Source organism: Drosophila elegans, unplaced genomic scaffold, assembly GCF_018152505.1.
Source record: "Drosophila elegans isolate 14027-0461.03 unplaced genomic scaffold, ASM1815250v1 contig_814, whole genome shotgun sequence".
Lineage (NCBI taxonomy): Eukaryota > Metazoa > Arthropoda > Insecta > Diptera > Drosophilidae > Drosophila > Drosophila elegans.
This window is the reverse complement of record NW_024546167.1, coordinates 17844850-17861287: the sequence shown is the minus strand read 5'-3', so window position 1 is coordinate 17861287 and position 16438 is coordinate 17844850. Positions and strand designations below refer to the sequence as shown.

At 36.6% G+C, this 16438-nt stretch overlaps 3 protein-coding genes across 3 annotated transcripts; 1 reads left to right on the top strand and 2 right to left on the bottom strand.

Annotated features, from left to right (window-relative positions):
* Positions 1–3121: 3121 nt before the first annotated feature.
* On the top strand, positions 3122–3881 carry LOC108147916 (Golgi-associated plant pathogenesis-related protein 1). The gene is made up of 3 exons (XM_017274681.2): positions 3122–3375; positions 3439–3665; positions 3735–3881. Exons 1-3 carry the CDS (start codon positions 3178–3180, stop codon positions 3820–3822), a joined length of 513 nt encoding a protein of 170 aa, XP_017130170.1. The 5' UTR covers positions 3122–3177; the 3' UTR covers positions 3823–3881.
* Positions 3882–3933: 52 nt separating this feature from the next.
* On the bottom strand, positions 3934–5037 carry LOC108147909 (Golgi-associated plant pathogenesis-related protein 1). The gene is made up of 3 exons (XM_017274671.2): positions 4546–5037; positions 4194–4420; positions 3934–4137 (listed from the first exon to the last, which is right to left on the bottom strand). The coding sequence occupies exons 1-3, from the start codon at positions 4981–4983 to the stop codon at positions 3978–3980; spliced, it is 825 nt and encodes a 274-aa protein (XP_017130160.1). The 5' UTR covers positions 4984–5037; the 3' UTR covers positions 3934–3977.
* Positions 5038–8562: 3525 nt separating this feature from the next.
* LOC108147911 (trypsin alpha) lies at positions 8563–9680 on the bottom strand. The gene has a single exon (XM_017274673.2). The coding sequence runs from the start codon at positions 9636–9638 to the stop codon at positions 8886–8888; it is 753 nt and encodes a 250-aa protein (XP_017130162.1). The 5' UTR covers positions 9639–9680; the 3' UTR covers positions 8563–8885.
* Positions 9681–16438: the final 6758 nt, after the last annotated feature.

The following is a 16438-nucleotide window of genomic DNA, read 5'->3' as shown; positions in this document are numbered from 1 at the left end:
AGTTATAATAGTTCTAAGAACGCGATTTGCAAAGAATTAAGCGAAAAGTAAAGCTGATATTAAGGGAATGAAAAAAGCAAATAAAATAAAAAGTATTTAAGATACAAATAAAATTGTTTGTATTTGTTTTCTTTTGTTTCTGTGTAGTAGTAACTTTGAATGTGAGGAGGTAGTAGCTCAAAAGAGGAGTCCTGGATGAGTGAAACGATGGCGGCCAACGTTCGTAATCCACTTTCGCGTCCTGCGCTTCTCGCTGCCTTTCGTTTGAGCCGCAAACATTTTAGCTTTTATGGCCGAAAGGCGCAAAATATGACTGCCAGCCAGACTTTTTCCTCGCGCACACATGCAAATGCAATTTCCAAAAATTTCTACACCAAAAAGTCGCCCATGGAAATGTGATTCGCAAAAAAGCGAACCCAAATTTTTCGTTGTTGTAGTTTTAAGTCGCTCGACGGCAAATCCCAGCAAGCCAAAAAAAAAAAAATAAAATAAAGGGAAAACGGTGGAAAAATTGGGAAAAACTTTTCGCTTTGCCATAAACCGATTTGGTAGCAAATTTTATGTCGCTTAGGTGAAAAATTTCCATTTGGCTGGCCTTCGCGCGGATCAAGGATTCAAGGAATCAAGGAGCTCTCGACCGGCGAATGAGCTTTGTTTGTTCGATTTTTCCAGTGACTTATTTCTGCCGTTGCAATTTATCGTTAATTGACATTACCGAGGGTCAAAGGCAACAGAATTGGCATCAAACTAATTGAATTCCAAGTGGTCGGAAAGTGGAAAAACGGAAAAGCTATTCATTAATCTTTGCCACCTTGTTGGAGGATTTAAAATGAAAGTGATACTAAATAACAGAAAATAATAATTTTACTAAAAGGATTTAATTTGTATTCTTTAAACATATAAAACGGGCCTTAAAATTTTAAGTTTTCTTCTCCCACAGATCTCATTAATATTGAATTAACATTATTATAATCTGCTTTAACATTTTGAAAATGTTGTACAACATTTATAATTACTTCCTTTTTATGTTTTCAGAACGTTAAACAATTTGCACTTAAATGATTATTACAATATTCACATGATTTGTACATAAAATATTGTGAAATGAAAATATTGCAATCATCGGCAGCAAATAAAGTAATTTATTTGCTTTAAATGTATAGAGAATTTATTAAGCCTCTTTTCCGTTTTTTGTTGCCTCCTTTAAGCCGTGTAAAAACTGATTTTTTTTTACCATAATATTTTTATGATACTTCCTTTATGCCAAAACATGACCAATTCCTATCAATGGGAATCGGAATTAAATGCAGGATTCGCATGTGAAATCAAGCGCATCCGGCAGCAGATGCCGTGTGGTTGTCATTGCCTTGAATTGGGAGATGGAAATGCGAGTCTGTTTGTCCAGATACCAAAACCTTCATGAGTGGAGTATATATAGTGCCCGCATATGCTGGAAATCCGAGTGTCCGTGTATTTATTTTGCGCATGGCGCGGACTGTACGCCGAGCAATGCATAAATAAACGAAACCAAATTTGCGAAATTAATTAAATCGACAGCAAAGTAACGTGTGCGCTTTGCGTTTTACGCTTTGACTGCGGCCAGTTTACACCACCAACAATTCAGCTGCCGAACAACCGAGCCACCCATCTACCCAACCACCCAACCACACACTCATCTGATCTCCACCGCAATTGTGAATTGCGTATTGTGTGAATGATCCGAATGTGAATCAAATTTGAGTCTGTGGCCATGGAAACCTGAAATTCAGCTCAGATGCTTACATTTTTTTTTTTTAATTTTTCAGAATGTTTCCTAGGAGCTTGATATTATTAATATATGCAATGTATGACTAATTTTTTTTTTTCTAAAATATAATTTTTCCTTAATTCACTAAACTACATCACATAAAGGGAGGCTCTTTAGAAATCAATAGGGTTTTCAAAAAATGTATATATGTTAATATTAATATTCAATAAAAATTGTTACGGTATCTTTGTAATGAATTCCAAACTTGTATATTGCATATTACATAATTTTAGGTGCCTTAATAATTATTTTTAAAGAGCTAGTGATTTAATAGTGAGATAATCTCTTTATCATTTCAGAGCTTATTTAAATTTACAACTCAACTTTGTTATTACGAGTATCAGCATACTTTGAAATATTTAAATTCCAATAAATCATTGAGCAGGGATATCATTTAGTGACTGGTATACAAGTATATCAAAAGCAATCCTTTTATTTACCTCCCAGCAAAACAGGATATTTCCAACGATTCGGGCTTGTCCTGCGGCTGTAGCCGTATATCTGTACATCGGAATGCTGGCTTAATCTCTGCCGGGAGCAGCGACATCAGCCGGGCCATTGATTTGCATTTGCACAACTCATTAAGGATTCACACTTGTCCAACTCCCCCCTGCAAACACACCACACTCACACTCACACTCACACTCACTTACGCTTAAATAATTTAATGTTCCGAGTGTTTCGACATCGAAATTTGCACATCGATAGGCGAAACTGCGGGCGTTTGATAAGCGGGCCTCCATGTCAGCCCAACTCCCATTATTCAGCTCGACTCAATCGGCAATTAATGCCACTCGGATTTGCCTGATTTGCCTATACCTCCGGAAGTGGCAGCATATGGCTGGATATGTGAAAGAAACGATGGCTCATTAATAACCGGGTGCCCGGCGTTCATACATCACTCATACGTCACGTTGGTTAATCCATTCATCAGATCCTGCAGGATGTGCGTGTGAGGCAGAGTACAGGGGACAGGAGAGACCCCCTTTGACAGTCTGTCTAATCTGTGTCTATGGATGGCACTTCACCCGCATCCTGTGTTTGCGGTATCAATCACAATGTTAATCCCCATGTTTAGGCCAGATTATTTGGGGGACATGAAAGGGTTCTTAGCCATAAGCAGACACTTTCCCAAAAAAATGTGTTTAGTGAAAAATAAGTGGGAGCTTGGGAAATTAATAACTTACCTGTTTATATAATTATAAAAATATTAATAACATAAATGAAAATCTTTTTTTTTTGTTTTTATAGATATTTAAATTAGAATAAAATTTAAATTAGCTTTTGATCAAGTAAGCCTACCTGAATTGTCATTAGATATAAGTAGGTTTCGTTAACTGGACCTGGGCGCTCCCCAACCCGCAAGAACAATGGCCAAGAGATCAGCAGCGCCCATACCGAAAACCCACGAGCGCGCTGTAGGTCCCAGGGGTCAGGATACCAAGGGCAACAATGACCTGTTCCTGAAGGAGGTCTTCAATACCACCAATAAATACCGGGCAATGCATGGTTGTCCCGCCTTAACCATTAATGCTGAGCTCACTAGAATGGCTCAAGAGTGGGCTAATGTAGGACGGCAAACATTATACCATTTAATACCGATCTGTAATAATATTTTCAATAATTCCCAGCACCTTCGTGATGATAACATAATGGCACACCGATCCAATCCCAAGTATGGCGAAAACATCTTCCTTTCGGGTGGAATGGATGTGACCGGGGACTTACCTGTGGACATGTGGTATCGGGAAATCAATAGCTACGACTTCAACAAGGCTCAATTTGTACCCACTGCAGGACATTTTACACAGCTAATCTGGAAGTCCACAAAGGAAATGGGTTCGGGTGTGGCGCGAAGGTAAATTTTAGTCTATAAATACGATAACTTATTTTTTTATATATATATATTTGTTGTATATATTTTAAGAGCGGACAGAACGTGGGTGGTCTGCAATTACAATCCGCCCGGCAATGTTGTGGGTTTATTCAAGGATAATGTGCCTCCTAAACAGTGATGACTTGATATATTTATCCAAATCTGAAGAGTAATAATTTTTATTTAGATCTTTACAAATTTAAATAAAATAAATAATATATTTAAATATTTTTGATTCCTGGATATTTTATTTACATAATATTTAAACAATAACAAAATGTGTTAATAGCTTTTTTAAATTTTTACACGCTTTTTGCTCTTTATAATTTCCTGGGATTCTGCCTCCGAATCCGATTCGATAAGAATAAGTTTTCTTGGCAAGACGTTCTCGCGGAAATGTCCGCCTATATTTCCAGGTGGATTATAATTGCACACAATCCAAATGCAAAAATTACTAAGGGAACATTTTATAAATTGCAAGATAAAGTGTAAGTTGAGAGCTTAACTTACTTCGTAGCTACGCCAACTCCCAGGTACTTTGTTTCACCCCAAACCATCTGAGTAAAATGTCCAGTGTATAGATTAAAACCTGGCTTCAAATAATCGTAATTGTACTTCTCCTGGTACCAGAGTTTTATTATTCGTTCCACACTGAAAAGTGGTCTGCGCACAGACATTATGTTCTCGCCATAAAGGGGTAAAGGTCGAGTTTCCAGAAGATTTCTACAAGCCAGGTGCTGGAATAGAAAATAAATTGGATTTGGGTCAGTAAAATGTTCTTTTTAAGTTTTTCAAAACCAAGGAATTAAGGCCAACAGAATTGTATTTCCTATTATAGGAAAAATCTGTTAGTTAAACTCACATTGGCCCACTCTTGTGCGTAAAGAGATAGTTCTTTATCCATTTTAAGTGGATTGGCGCCGTGAAGTTTTCTGTATTTATTATTTTCTTTTAGTACAGAAAGCTTTATTGCCTTGGGTCGAAAATTCGAAGATTCGGACTTAACAAACTTCCTTAAGGTGTTTTTTGAAGAGTTTTTGCACTTGGGAGCACATGTTTCGCCAATTGCTGGCAATGACCTTGTGGAGTTTTCGGACAGTGACCTCTTGACACTGCAGGCCAAATAATTCCGGGAATTATGGTAAACCTTAATGGGTTTTTGGCAAAAGGTCGTGAGACAACTGCGGCATTTGGCCAAATCCCGATTCCACAGCTCACAGCCAATGGACTTGGCATCGTTGAGCTGTAGTAATTGGAGCGTTTGATTTCTGGGACATTTTTCTTTATTTTCATTCTCCATTTAATTTTATTTTTTCATAATTTTTTTTCATTAAATTTTGATGGGAAATCGTTGGGGAAATGATTGCACAAAATGAAGTAAAATGAAATGAAAATGAAACGCGGCAGTCTGCTGCCATATTTTTCTAGAGTTTTTCCGCTTATCGTAGCGCTTTTCATCCTGCCTTTTCATTTTTTGGCGACAATTCCACGTCACACATCATTAATTTTAAATTTCTGCCATAAATATTCGCGAGGGAGTGGGATGAGCAGCGGGTGGCGACGGGTCACAAAGGTGTCAAGGTGAAATTATGGTAACAGCAAGCTTTCTCCTCTGACCTCATCTCTCCTTCCTGTTAGCCTGCTTTTTGATTGACTGTTTGTCACTTGGGCATGGAAATTAAAATGAAATTTTTTACCCGCGGAGTTTTCGGCATCATTGTGCGCGGGGGAAAGAAGATTGTGATGAATTGATGAAGATAAAAATATTTATGATTCAATTTCCATTCTCTAAATTCATTGCTTCTCGCTTAGTACTTTGTAAAAAAATTACATTTGGTTTTTAACGACAGACATGTAAAATGTAATAAGACTCGCACTTTTAGAGTGCGAGGTATTATATGGTTAGATTTATTGCAATTTGTGTAATTAAAATATTGTAGGCTATTTATGACACTTGTCTATACAAATTAATTTAAAAAGACATAAATACTATTTTTAAAAAGATTTTACAAATTATTCACTTAGCATTTATCGGGCTTTGTTTAATTTGGTAAAGCATATTTTCTTTTAAAGGATTCTATGTTATAATAAAATATTTCCGTTAATTTCCCTCCCAAGATCTTTGCAAAATCAAATTAAGTCCTGATTGTTTTGCACACTGATTCGACAAATAACATAGTAGGTGTTCGGATTTTCCATTTGTGTGGCTTTTCCAGCAGAAGCTATAACTTTCAGCCACCTTAACCGTAACCGTTAACCCAATAAGCCACTTTTGGGGGCGAAAACCGAACGGCGGGCGACTTGTGCTGTTGCTTCAGTTTCACACCGTCAACAAGTGACAAGCACACCATCGCAAATATCCATAGACACACGCATACGTGTTACTGGCAACGCGTCAAAGTTGGTTGGCATCATGCCACAGAAATTTCAACTGGCTACAACAGAAGCAAGTGAACAAAAGCAGGGGAAACGCTAAAAACAACAGCAGAAAAAAATCAGGTAAAATTTAAACACACATACACACACACATACACACAAAAAACCAGCAAGGAAAAGAAGAAGTGATCATAAGGATGACCCCAAAAAGTAGACTATGAATTTTTATGGCGAATTTTCGGTTTTTTTTTTTTAATTTCAGTAAGCAAATGACAGGAAAGGGGGGTTGGGGAAAAGGGGACCCTGTGGTGTCCTGATGTACGTGATGTTTCCATATATTGCAGTCCTGAAACCGTGCCATCCCCGAGGTGCCTGTAAAACAGGACCTTTTCGGATGTTCCCTGGGTCCGATCCAAAAAAAAATTATTTTAATCGTGAGGTAGCACGTTTGACTGCAATTTAATTATTTAAAACGGATTCAAAAAATAAAAATTCAATTGATGATTTTGACTTTAAAGGACTTAAAATAGGAAATTATTAAATGTGTTTTCATAATAAGAAATAAAATAAAATAAAATAAAATAAAATAAAATAAATAAATGAAAGAGTAATTAGCTTAATAATTAACAGATTTGTGTTTTAAATTTAGTAATTGTAAGTTCTTGGGTTTTTCTAAATATGCTAAACTATCTCAACTAGCATTGAGTTTTATGCAGTTAAAAAAAATAAATTGAAAGTCCCCCAAAACCAAAATTTAATTTAATATTAAAAGCAGAAGAAAATCGATTAGTGAAGAGATTGATGTCTTAAACAAACATTGAAAATAATAAAGTTTAAGTAGCAAAGAATGAAAGTTAACTTTTACAAAAATCCCTTTTAAGCTTAAACGGAAGTTTCTAGATTTTCCGTATTACAATTTCAACTTAAAAGGGAATAGAGTCTCATCTTTATCCCCATCGAGTTTTACACAGTTACCGCAGCAGTCACACAAAACTCTTTGTGCCATTTTACACCTTGTCGAATGGTTAAATGCATTCAACTGTCAAAAAGCCGCAGACAAAAGTTCAATTTAATTACCACAAAAGAAAATGGGGCAACAAAAGGTATGGAATTTGCCTGGGTTGCCCAAACTTCAGATCGCAAAGTCTGGCGATGAATCCCACCACCGACTGCCAATGAGTTTTACAATGTAATTAAGCAGGAGGCAACTTATTTTTTTTGTGATTTTTTTCATTTATTTTACTAAGGATAAATGGGGTCATGGGGCGTGGCAATGGGGAGGCTGTGGGAAATCAGAAAGTCGAAGGGTAAAGGAAGTTCCTCTCCATTTTCCGCTCGCTTCTCGCTCTTTCTCTGTGAAAGCTTTCTTCGTTATGCATTGTAATTTGCGTGTAATTTTCAAGGCGTTGGGAAAAACGTGGAAATGCTTCTGCAACAACAGCGGCAATAATAATTGCAGCTGCAACAACAACAGCAAAAGCAACACCTGCAACAACAACAGCAGCTTGCTTTAAGGCAAAAGTCTCATTTATTTTAATGTGTCGACGCTGACGACGTGCAAATGTCTGCCAGTTTTCCAGCAGGTTTTTCCCTTCAGTTTTTCAGCTCGCCAGCGAGTTTTCCATGTTCAAATTGCTCGCAGATGCAACGGCAATTGTTTGCCCGTGTGCGTATGTGTCTGTGCTTAAGTGTGTGTGTGCCTCAGTGTGTGTGTGTGTGTGTGTGTGTGGGCTTGTGCGTGTGTGCATTGTAATTATTAAGCTGAAAATGCAGATGCTGCTTCTCCCGCTGATTTGCACAGGGTTGCATTATCGATTTCAATCCGATCCAAATATCATATTTATTATATTATTTTGTATTATTTAAAATTTCATATAATTTTATTTTTTTATGTAAAAATTAAAATGATCTTAAGACACTTCCGTTTTTATAGAGTTTTGAATAATATGAATATGTATATAAACTTGACAATTAATGAAAATTGTAAATAAAGTCAAAAAGCTATACTTTATTTAGTTCTTAAAAAATTATTATTTCAAAACATAGTATAACACAAAGTAGCTTTTATGATTTGGTACTTCTTTCCAATAAATATTTTAAAGCCAGATCGTTTATAGATAGCTTTGGTTTACATTGATATTTTACTTGTAATATTTGTTTATTATTTCAGCAAATATAAAGCAATCAACATAGTTTCAATAATTTTTAACTGCTCTGATACATCAAGTTTTAGAACAAGATCGTGTTTACAGAGCTTAGGTATTCTTCCACAGAACCACACTAAATCCTCTTCAGATCGCGACTTCATCCCTGGCTTTATTTGCACTGTCATTCTCTGTGGGTCAAACCCCCTCATGGTTCATGGCTCATGGCTCATGGCTGACAACGGTCATAACAATGCCAATTTTAATGGTCATTACAATAAGGCTCATAACCATAAAAAATGCAGAGCCAGCCAGCGACAGCAGAAACACAGAAACACAGAAATGACAACAACGGCGAGTACAACGCGAGGAATCATGGGCATTTATTGGGCTTATGGGTCGTATTAATAATATTCATCCGTGCCGCACTCCCCAGACCATAGAATAAATTGCAAATGAATTAAATTTCAATTTCGCAATACAAGCAGGCACAAAAAATATGTGTGCGCACGTGCACAAATTTTATGGGTAAACGAAAACAATTTGCAAATATAAATATTTGTCTAGTTTTTTTTGGATGAGGGCCAATTGTATTGGGGATTTATTTTGCGCTTGGATATTATTATATTTTAGGAGAAGAAGAGGTCTTAAAATAATCTGCTCAAAAAAATAGTATACATTGTTATCCTATTTGAAAACCCTTCATAAGCTGAACAGTGGTTTGGATCCATAATTTAAGTACTGGAATATTAGCAAATACACTAGGTTTATTAAGGTAGCCACAGGTGTTTCTCCAGGACACAATGCCAATTAGTTTTTGGTCGGAAACCAAAGGACCACCGACGAATCCTTGACAGGCGAGTGGTATAACTCCCCAGGGAGCAGCACAAAACTCGTCTATATTAATAAGTCTCCCGGTCAAAGTGCTGATGGCCGCGCACTTCATTGGTTCCTGGACTATGAGGTTGACCCTCAATAGTATTTCCGATTCCATGGGAATTAAGACATTGAGTTGTCCCCAACCGGAAACCGTGGCTTTAGTGCCAGGCGATGGCAGTTCGTTGGATAATTCAATGGCTTTAACGTTGGCACCTAAGTCCAAAGGTGAGCTCAGCTGCAGAATGGCCACATCACTAGGTCGCAAGCCCAATAGTTGCATCCTGACTTTCTTAACCTTTCTGATTTGACCACCAAGGATTCTTAGGGCAGAGCCAGCTCGCACTGATATCATCTTCACCCCGACTTTTCTCACACACTGAGCTATGGTCAGGATTATGTCCTCACTGTAAACAACTCCACCGCAGCGATGGATGCCATTTACTTGAACCGAGGCCTGCCAGGGAACTTTTCCTATGCTTATGGGTAGATCATTCAATATGGGTTCCGAATGTATTTGCAAAGATGACAGAACTAGGAGCAAGCCTTTCAGCAGCATTCTTGAGCTAAACGTGTTCTTCCAAACGGTATAGATAACAGACTGTCTATAAAATAATATAACTCATTTTGTATATACAATTTCAGTGTATATCGAGCGTGCCTTTTTGGAACTTTTACTTTTTTAGTTTTTTTTATTTAATGGCCTCATTATCAGTTTAACTTTCATCTATGTTTTTTTTTTTTGGTTACACTGGTAAAAAGACTTAGTAAATGCAAGTATATTTTACTTATTTTAATACGTTTCGCTTTGATGTTCATTCATTGCTGATTTTAGTTATTTTAAATATGAAAATATTACATTTGTTGAACATTTTGCATTTAATTATATGGAAATGGAAATATAATTTAAATGTAAGCGATATTTAAACTAAATAAAATGCACTTAAATCAAATATAATTTATTTTAAGTCTAAAACTGTCAAAAGTAATTCAAATATTTTAATACTATATCATGCAATTTAATATAAATTGTATATAAAATTATGATTTAATATTCAATATTTTGATATTTGTTTTTACTATTAAAGTTTTTTTTATCAGTATATGCTTTTGAACAGATTATGCAGGTTAAGCTTTTGTTCATTCACAGCTTTTATTTTGTAATACAAGTTGAGAGAATGATTTTTTAAACCCATTTATTCACTGTCATGTATTAGTCATAATTGTAATTTTGAAAAAAAATTTCAGGGCGCGCTCGGTACAAAAAACAAGTAAGTCATTTATTTAAGCTGCATATTTATTTTTCATGATGTCATTTTTGTCAAAAAAAAATTCATTAATATTAAAAAAAGGTTTTAATTTCTGGTTTAAGGCGTAAATAACCGAAACTCTTAGGGGCAGCCAATTTTCTATAAGTGTGAAAATTTCAACCATTAATTTACCAGTTAACTGCTTTTCTTTTGTCATTTCTTGAAACCTTTTACAGAAATTACGATTATCACGCATACGCAGTGGTGACCATGGCAGATAAATTATTCACAAAAGTGGCAAGCAAAGTTTATCTTCTGGGCGACAGACAGACAACAGTTGCCATTTGGTTGTTGATTTTTATGAAAGAATTATGGCCTCGCCTTGGGGGTTAAAAAGCCGAACTAAATGGCTTCCTGCGGCTGCAGTTTTTCCCGTTTTCCGTTTTCCGTTACCCGCTTTTCCCCATTTGCACTATTTTCCCTACTGGCGCGGGTGCAGCAGCAAGCCTGCTGTTCAAGACGTATAAATATATTTTGCAAATTGTAATTTAAAACATTTTGGAACGAAGCCAAGTAATAATTTGTGTTGCATTTGTGCATCTCGTCCTGGCAACGGATTTCGCATTTTGAATTGCGAAATGGCGGAATTGATGCGCTCGACTGAACGGAGCTCGGGTTTTTTTTTTTTTTATCCAAGCAGGAGCTCAGCTGGGAAAAGCTGCCATTGTTATCGTATCCTTTTTCGCCCTCTGCTACATTTTTCTCCATTTTCCCCAGTATCAATGCGACTGCTCGAAAATAGCATTTTATTGCTTCAAACAACATGGAAAGTCAAGTGTTGCAGTAGCAAGAAATTATTCTTCCCATTTTTTTCTATTCTTTTTTTGTAATTTTTTTCCGCATCCGCTCTGGTTATTTTTCTCGTTTGGCGAAATCGGTTTGGCGCAATAAATTCTATTAAAATGCAATTTGAAGGCTCTGTGATTTTAAATAATGCCAAGAGCAGCCATCGGGTTAATGCAGACTGGCGGCATCCTTGGAGCTTCGTTATCCTGTTTTTTGGGCCCTTCCAACTGGAGATTTATGCAATCTTTTGCTGTTGTTTGTTTGCCGGATGTTCGAAGTATTTATGGTCTACCCGGAGGGTCCTTAGCTAATTGTGCTGTCAATTTAATCGCAAGTTGTTCGGGGCTTATCTTCATAGATTTTCCTTACTAACTGGCCGCAGGATGTGCAAATACTGGCACACATAAGGCGGCAAAAGCAGCAACCGCAGCCAAAAGAAATTGCAATTTAATTAATGCCGAGTGAGCGGGGAGGAGATTAAAATAGTTGAAATGTCATTAGCAGCGAATCTCGAAGGGATAAAATGGGGGCAAAAAAAGGCATCAAGGGGTCAACGTGTTGACCACACAATTGTGTGGTCACGTGATGACTTTTTGGCGCTGCTCTTGTGGTCATAATTTCAGCCACAATAAAAAAGGGAATGAAGTGAGTAGATAGAGCAAAGAAACCCTAGGAAATTCGCCGACTCCAGGGATTTTCTGCGGCTTTTTTGGCTTCTGCTCTTTAAGTTGCGCCGGAGTTCTTGTTAAAAATTCATTAGGAGTTTTAATTAAAATTCTCTCTGTGGCTCACAAAGGCGCGTTCAACACTTAACGTTCTGACAGCTCACAAAAGAAGTTGGCGGTAGAAACTTAAAAAATAAAAATGAGCACGAAACAAATTTTTTTGTCTGCATAACTTTAGCCCACTAAAAAGTGTAGAAAAAACTCTGGCAAATGAGCGGAAACCCAAAGCGGGGACAGCCTCCATATGTGACCGTCGGCACTTTATATGCATGAGTACGTATCCTTTTAATATCCCGTAAACAGGCGCCGCTTCAAAACTTCCGCTGGCAAAAAATAAAATATAATAAACAAAGCAAAAACAGTTTTTTATTTGAGTACATTTTAATGTGTTGATTCTTTTTGTTTACTATGTGTACATTGGTTTTAATTACTCAACCATTTACTTGAATTATATGTCATGTGATGTGGCTAAGTTTAATAAACAAATGTTTGAATATCTTGTTATAAATTTGTTACATGTTATTTTACAAGAAATGGTATCAGTTATTTGTCAATTAAATTGACTCTGTTTAGTTTCTTTTTTAATTAATCAGCCATTTGCTTAAAATATATGTCATGTGATATGGCGAACTTACAAATTGTAATAAACAAATGTTTGAATATCTAATTACAAATTCAGCATACACTTAAATTTTTGTCTGTTAAATATAAATGATTTAAAAAATTATTTTTGTTTAGATATGTTTGAACTACTTAACTTCCAACTTGAAATATATGTAATAATATGCCTGGCTATCTTATAAAATTTAATGAGTTCAATTTTAATGCTTGTAAATAAATAAAAAAAAACATGAATTAAGATACTTGTTATTATGCTAGAAATAAATTTATTGTACATAATGTAAGCTTCTAATTTTAGTAATAACATCAGAGATTGTTTTCTTTTTGGAAAACTGCAGCCCTCATCGCTCAATGTCGTCAATAATTTGGGCCCAACACCAATTAGTTGGCGCTAATAATGTGACATTTTGTGTAGTGCGTTTTCGATGCACATTTTAAGCTTTGTAATGGAATTCACCAGTGAATTGCCATGGCCACGCGTCATTTGACACATTATTGTGACATCCTGGCCTCGATTCTAGTTAGCGAAACCCATCGACAATGCGATGCTGCTCGTATAATCATAATTAGTTTTGCATAATTTGACTCACTGGTGTTCGGCAGTGAAATTTTGGTTTGGTTCGATTCGGTCCCCGCACGATATTCAATTACAAACATTGCCCAATGTTCTAAACATTTCGAGTGTCTGGCTAAAATTAATTTGTTTGTGTTGCTGGGCAAACTAACACTAGTCCTTGTTCCCTTGTGCAGGTGGAGGTGGATGTGGAGCTGGAGGTGGAGGTGGAGGTGTGCAAACAAATTGCGTACGTGCACGGGCAGCGAGGTGCTTTTGGTCCTTTGGTAATTGTAATGCGAGCAAATAAACGAGCAAGTGCCACACGAATATGCATACAACAATGTCGCACACGAAGGACATTCGCATACACACAAATGGAGATGGAGTGAAAGGCAAATGCCGACAGGACAAATGCTTGATGTGGGTGCCTTTGTATTGTCATACTCTCGAACAGCAGAAATTTTTAATTTCAATTTTTTCCCTTCGCATTTTCCAGTTCCCAGTTTCCCCAGTTTCACAGTTGGGAACAAGTTGTGTTACAAATTTGAATTTATGTCCTGCCAACACCTGCAATATCCTGCTGTGGTCAGCTCCGTTCAGGTGGGTTCTCCCGTTTCATTTTCGTTTTCGTTTTGCCACCACATTAGCTACATATGACACCTTAAAGTGTTTACCTCTCCTGGGATCGCAATTTTAGCCGGGGGAATTCCTTGATTGGATCGGGTTGTGGGGGGACTGGCTGCTAAAATTGAATTCACAAAGTTATGAATAGTTAAGAACTGCGGGGAGAAGGAGTAAGTTACGAGAATGTGAAAGGTAAAAAGTTATGAGGGACAGAGAGACGGTGCAATTGGGTAACAATTTTTGGTGGAATATTTTTAGAATATTTAAGGTATGACTTAAACTTTAGTAGATCAAAATGTTTTAAAATATAAGCATGAACATTTTAGTTTGTAAATAACCAATAAAAGATTAAAAAATTTTCTTGTATGCATTATTAAAACCAACACATAATAAATATTGGAAAAGCTAGGAGACCAACAAAAATTCTTTAAACGCCCTGGTGTCAATATTAATAACCTGTAAAATCAGCGTAAATTTTTTCCCATTGTTTCATTGTTTAAAACATTTCGTTTGAAATCAAAGATATTAAATTCCGAATATAACAATGGAGATGTTCTTTTCATATCTGCTGCCAGTTCGATATCCCATTTCGATGTCCCACTGGCTGTTTTGGTGCCCAGACTTCTGCAAACCATGACCTCAATCTATCCAATCCATTGCTCCGAAATCTAGTGAATTATTAATTAACAATAGGACCGCGCAGAACAATGGCAGTGGAGTGGAACCTAACACTTTCCCGTTGGCAAATTCGAATTCGACATGTGTGAAACCGAATATATACTCGTTTATACCCCATAACCCTAAGCCCTTAACCCTTATACCTGCCTGCTGTCAATGCAATCCACAATTACCAGAGCATTTTTCATTAGAGCAATTTTCGTTAATTACTGTCGACCAAGGATGAGATGAAGGAGGAAAACACTTTGTGGCACGTCTGCAATGTGTCTGTTTCCCATTTTGAGCACCGAATAATGCAGAGAAAAAAATCAACGCTTTTCCTGTAGTTTTAGAAGACTACAAAGAATAAATTTATTAAGATATAGTGATTAAAAACATAAGAAATGTAATCAGTATTGCTAGATATTGAATTCTTATTTAGAATAATATTTATTTTTAATCGAATTTTTACTGATAAATCAAAGAAAACATAGAATTAATACCAATATTGGAAATATTTTTATTACAGTGCACAAGTCCTTTCGCTGCATGTCCTGTCAATCGCTGTTGCAGTTGCCAGACCTCGATTTCATTTCATTTCGGTTTCGCTTTTGTTTTCCTTTTCGGCTTCGGTTTGGCATCTCTGACCTATAAATCATCTAATGGCCGGTACAGGTTTTGGGTTTTGTGGGGTTCTCGGATGCGGATGCGGATGCGGATGGGGATTGAATTGTTTTGGAGATGGACATGGGTATGGGGATTTTTCCGCAGTACAATCCACCGTCCCCCGGTCAAGTATCAACATTTGTGCGAAATGCGGCCGCCGTCTCATCGACACAAACACTCTCCATCATCCACATTTGGTTTCGGTTTTTGTGGGTTTTAGTTTGTTGCTCAGCGAGTTGCATCAGTTTTGTTGGTCATTTTTCACAACTAGACAGAGATATGTACAGGCTTTTAGTTGTTTAAATTTAAGTTTGCAGGGCAACATAAAAAATAAAGCGGGGGAAAAAAATAACGTAACGAAAATAAAAACAAAGCAAGTGGTCAAAAGTCACATTGAATATTTTAACTATTTTCGGCTGGCCGTTGACTTAATTTCCGTTTTTATTTTCATTGTCCCATTTCCAAGTTCACAGTTTATATTTGTGAGCAGATGGACATCTGTTTTGCACTTCATTTGTTATGGAATTGAATTTCTTGAGGTTTTTTCAATGCCAGCTCTTTCTGTGTGTCCTCTTTATTTTCCGTTTTCCTCTGAGCATGGTGCACAACGTGGCGTATGGGCAACTTATTTGCCATCTGTCGAGGCTGGCTTGAGAAATGAAATAAAATCAAATGCAGTCGACTGAAAAATTGAGAAAAAGAGTTTTGAAAGAACTTATTTTTCTATGCTTCTTGTTCAAACTTTCAAATTGAGCATCCTTTTGAGTGGTGTAAAGTATTTGAAGGGTTGCATAAATCGTTTATTTGGGGGTGGGCAAAAATATTTGTACAGATTGGTTTATTACAAAAATGTGTATATTTTTTATCTTTTAAAATTTGTTTGCTTATAGCCATCGAATAGGAGATTGAAACTTAGCCTAATGGTAAAATACTTTTTCCTTCACCCAAAATATTATGTTAATAAAAAGCAGAACCAAGGAATACTTTTTTGTTTTTTTTTTGTTTGCAAATTGCAATACAAACACTGTAGTCTGCCGAATGTTTTTCTTACTTTCTGGACCGAAGCAGAGGCAACAATTAAAACGCAAATTTGCAATTGTTTAAACTTTAAACCCTGTGACCACAAGCCATGACAATGGATAGGAAAAAGAGCCCAGTGAAACCAAAACCGCAAAAGGCAGAGTGGAAAAATCTAAGAGCATTTGAGCCGCAAGCTGCCGCAGGTCCCAAAATAGCCATAAATTTCGAGCGTTTTTAACAAGGAGCAGACGGCAAATGGGAAATGTAAAGGGCAGTGGCAAAGAACAGAGAAAAAAAGAAGTATCTGGAGAATAAGTGGAACAGGGCCTAAGGAGTTTGCTTTAATTTACTTTTTCCCCAAATCCAGTTTCTTGCCCCGTCATTTTAATGACAC

Excerpts from the sequence above, each read along its gene's own strand:
- LOC108147911 (XM_017274673.2), bottom strand. The coding sequence starts at position 9,638 with ATGCTGCTGAAAGGCTTGCTCCTAGTTCTGTCATCTTTGCAAATACAT.
- LOC108147916 (XM_017274681.2), top strand. The coding sequence starts at position 3,178 with ATGGCCAAGAGATCAGCAGCGCCCATACCGAAAACCCACGAGCGCGCT. Across the intron at positions 3,376-3,438 it reads TGGCTCAAGAGTGGGCTAAT|CACCTTCGTGATGATAACAT; the intron begins GTAGGACGGCAA and ends AATAATTCCCAG. Across the intron at positions 3,666-3,734 it reads GGTTCGGGTGTGGCGCGAAG|AGCGGACAGAACGTGGGTGG; the intron begins GTAAATTTTAGT and ends ATATATTTTAAG.
- LOC108147909 (XM_017274671.2), bottom strand. The coding sequence starts at position 4,983 with ATGGAGAATGAAAATAAAGAAAAATGTCCCAGAAATCAAACGCTCCAA. Across the intron at positions 4,421-4,545 it reads ACGCACAAGAGTGGGCCAAT|CACCTGGCTTGTAGAAATCT; the intron begins GTGAGTTTAACT and ends TTTCTATTCCAG. Across the intron at positions 4,138-4,193 it reads GGAGTTGGCGTAGCTACGAA|TAATTTTTGCATTTGGATTG; the intron begins GTAAGTTAAGCT and ends ATGTTCCCTTAG.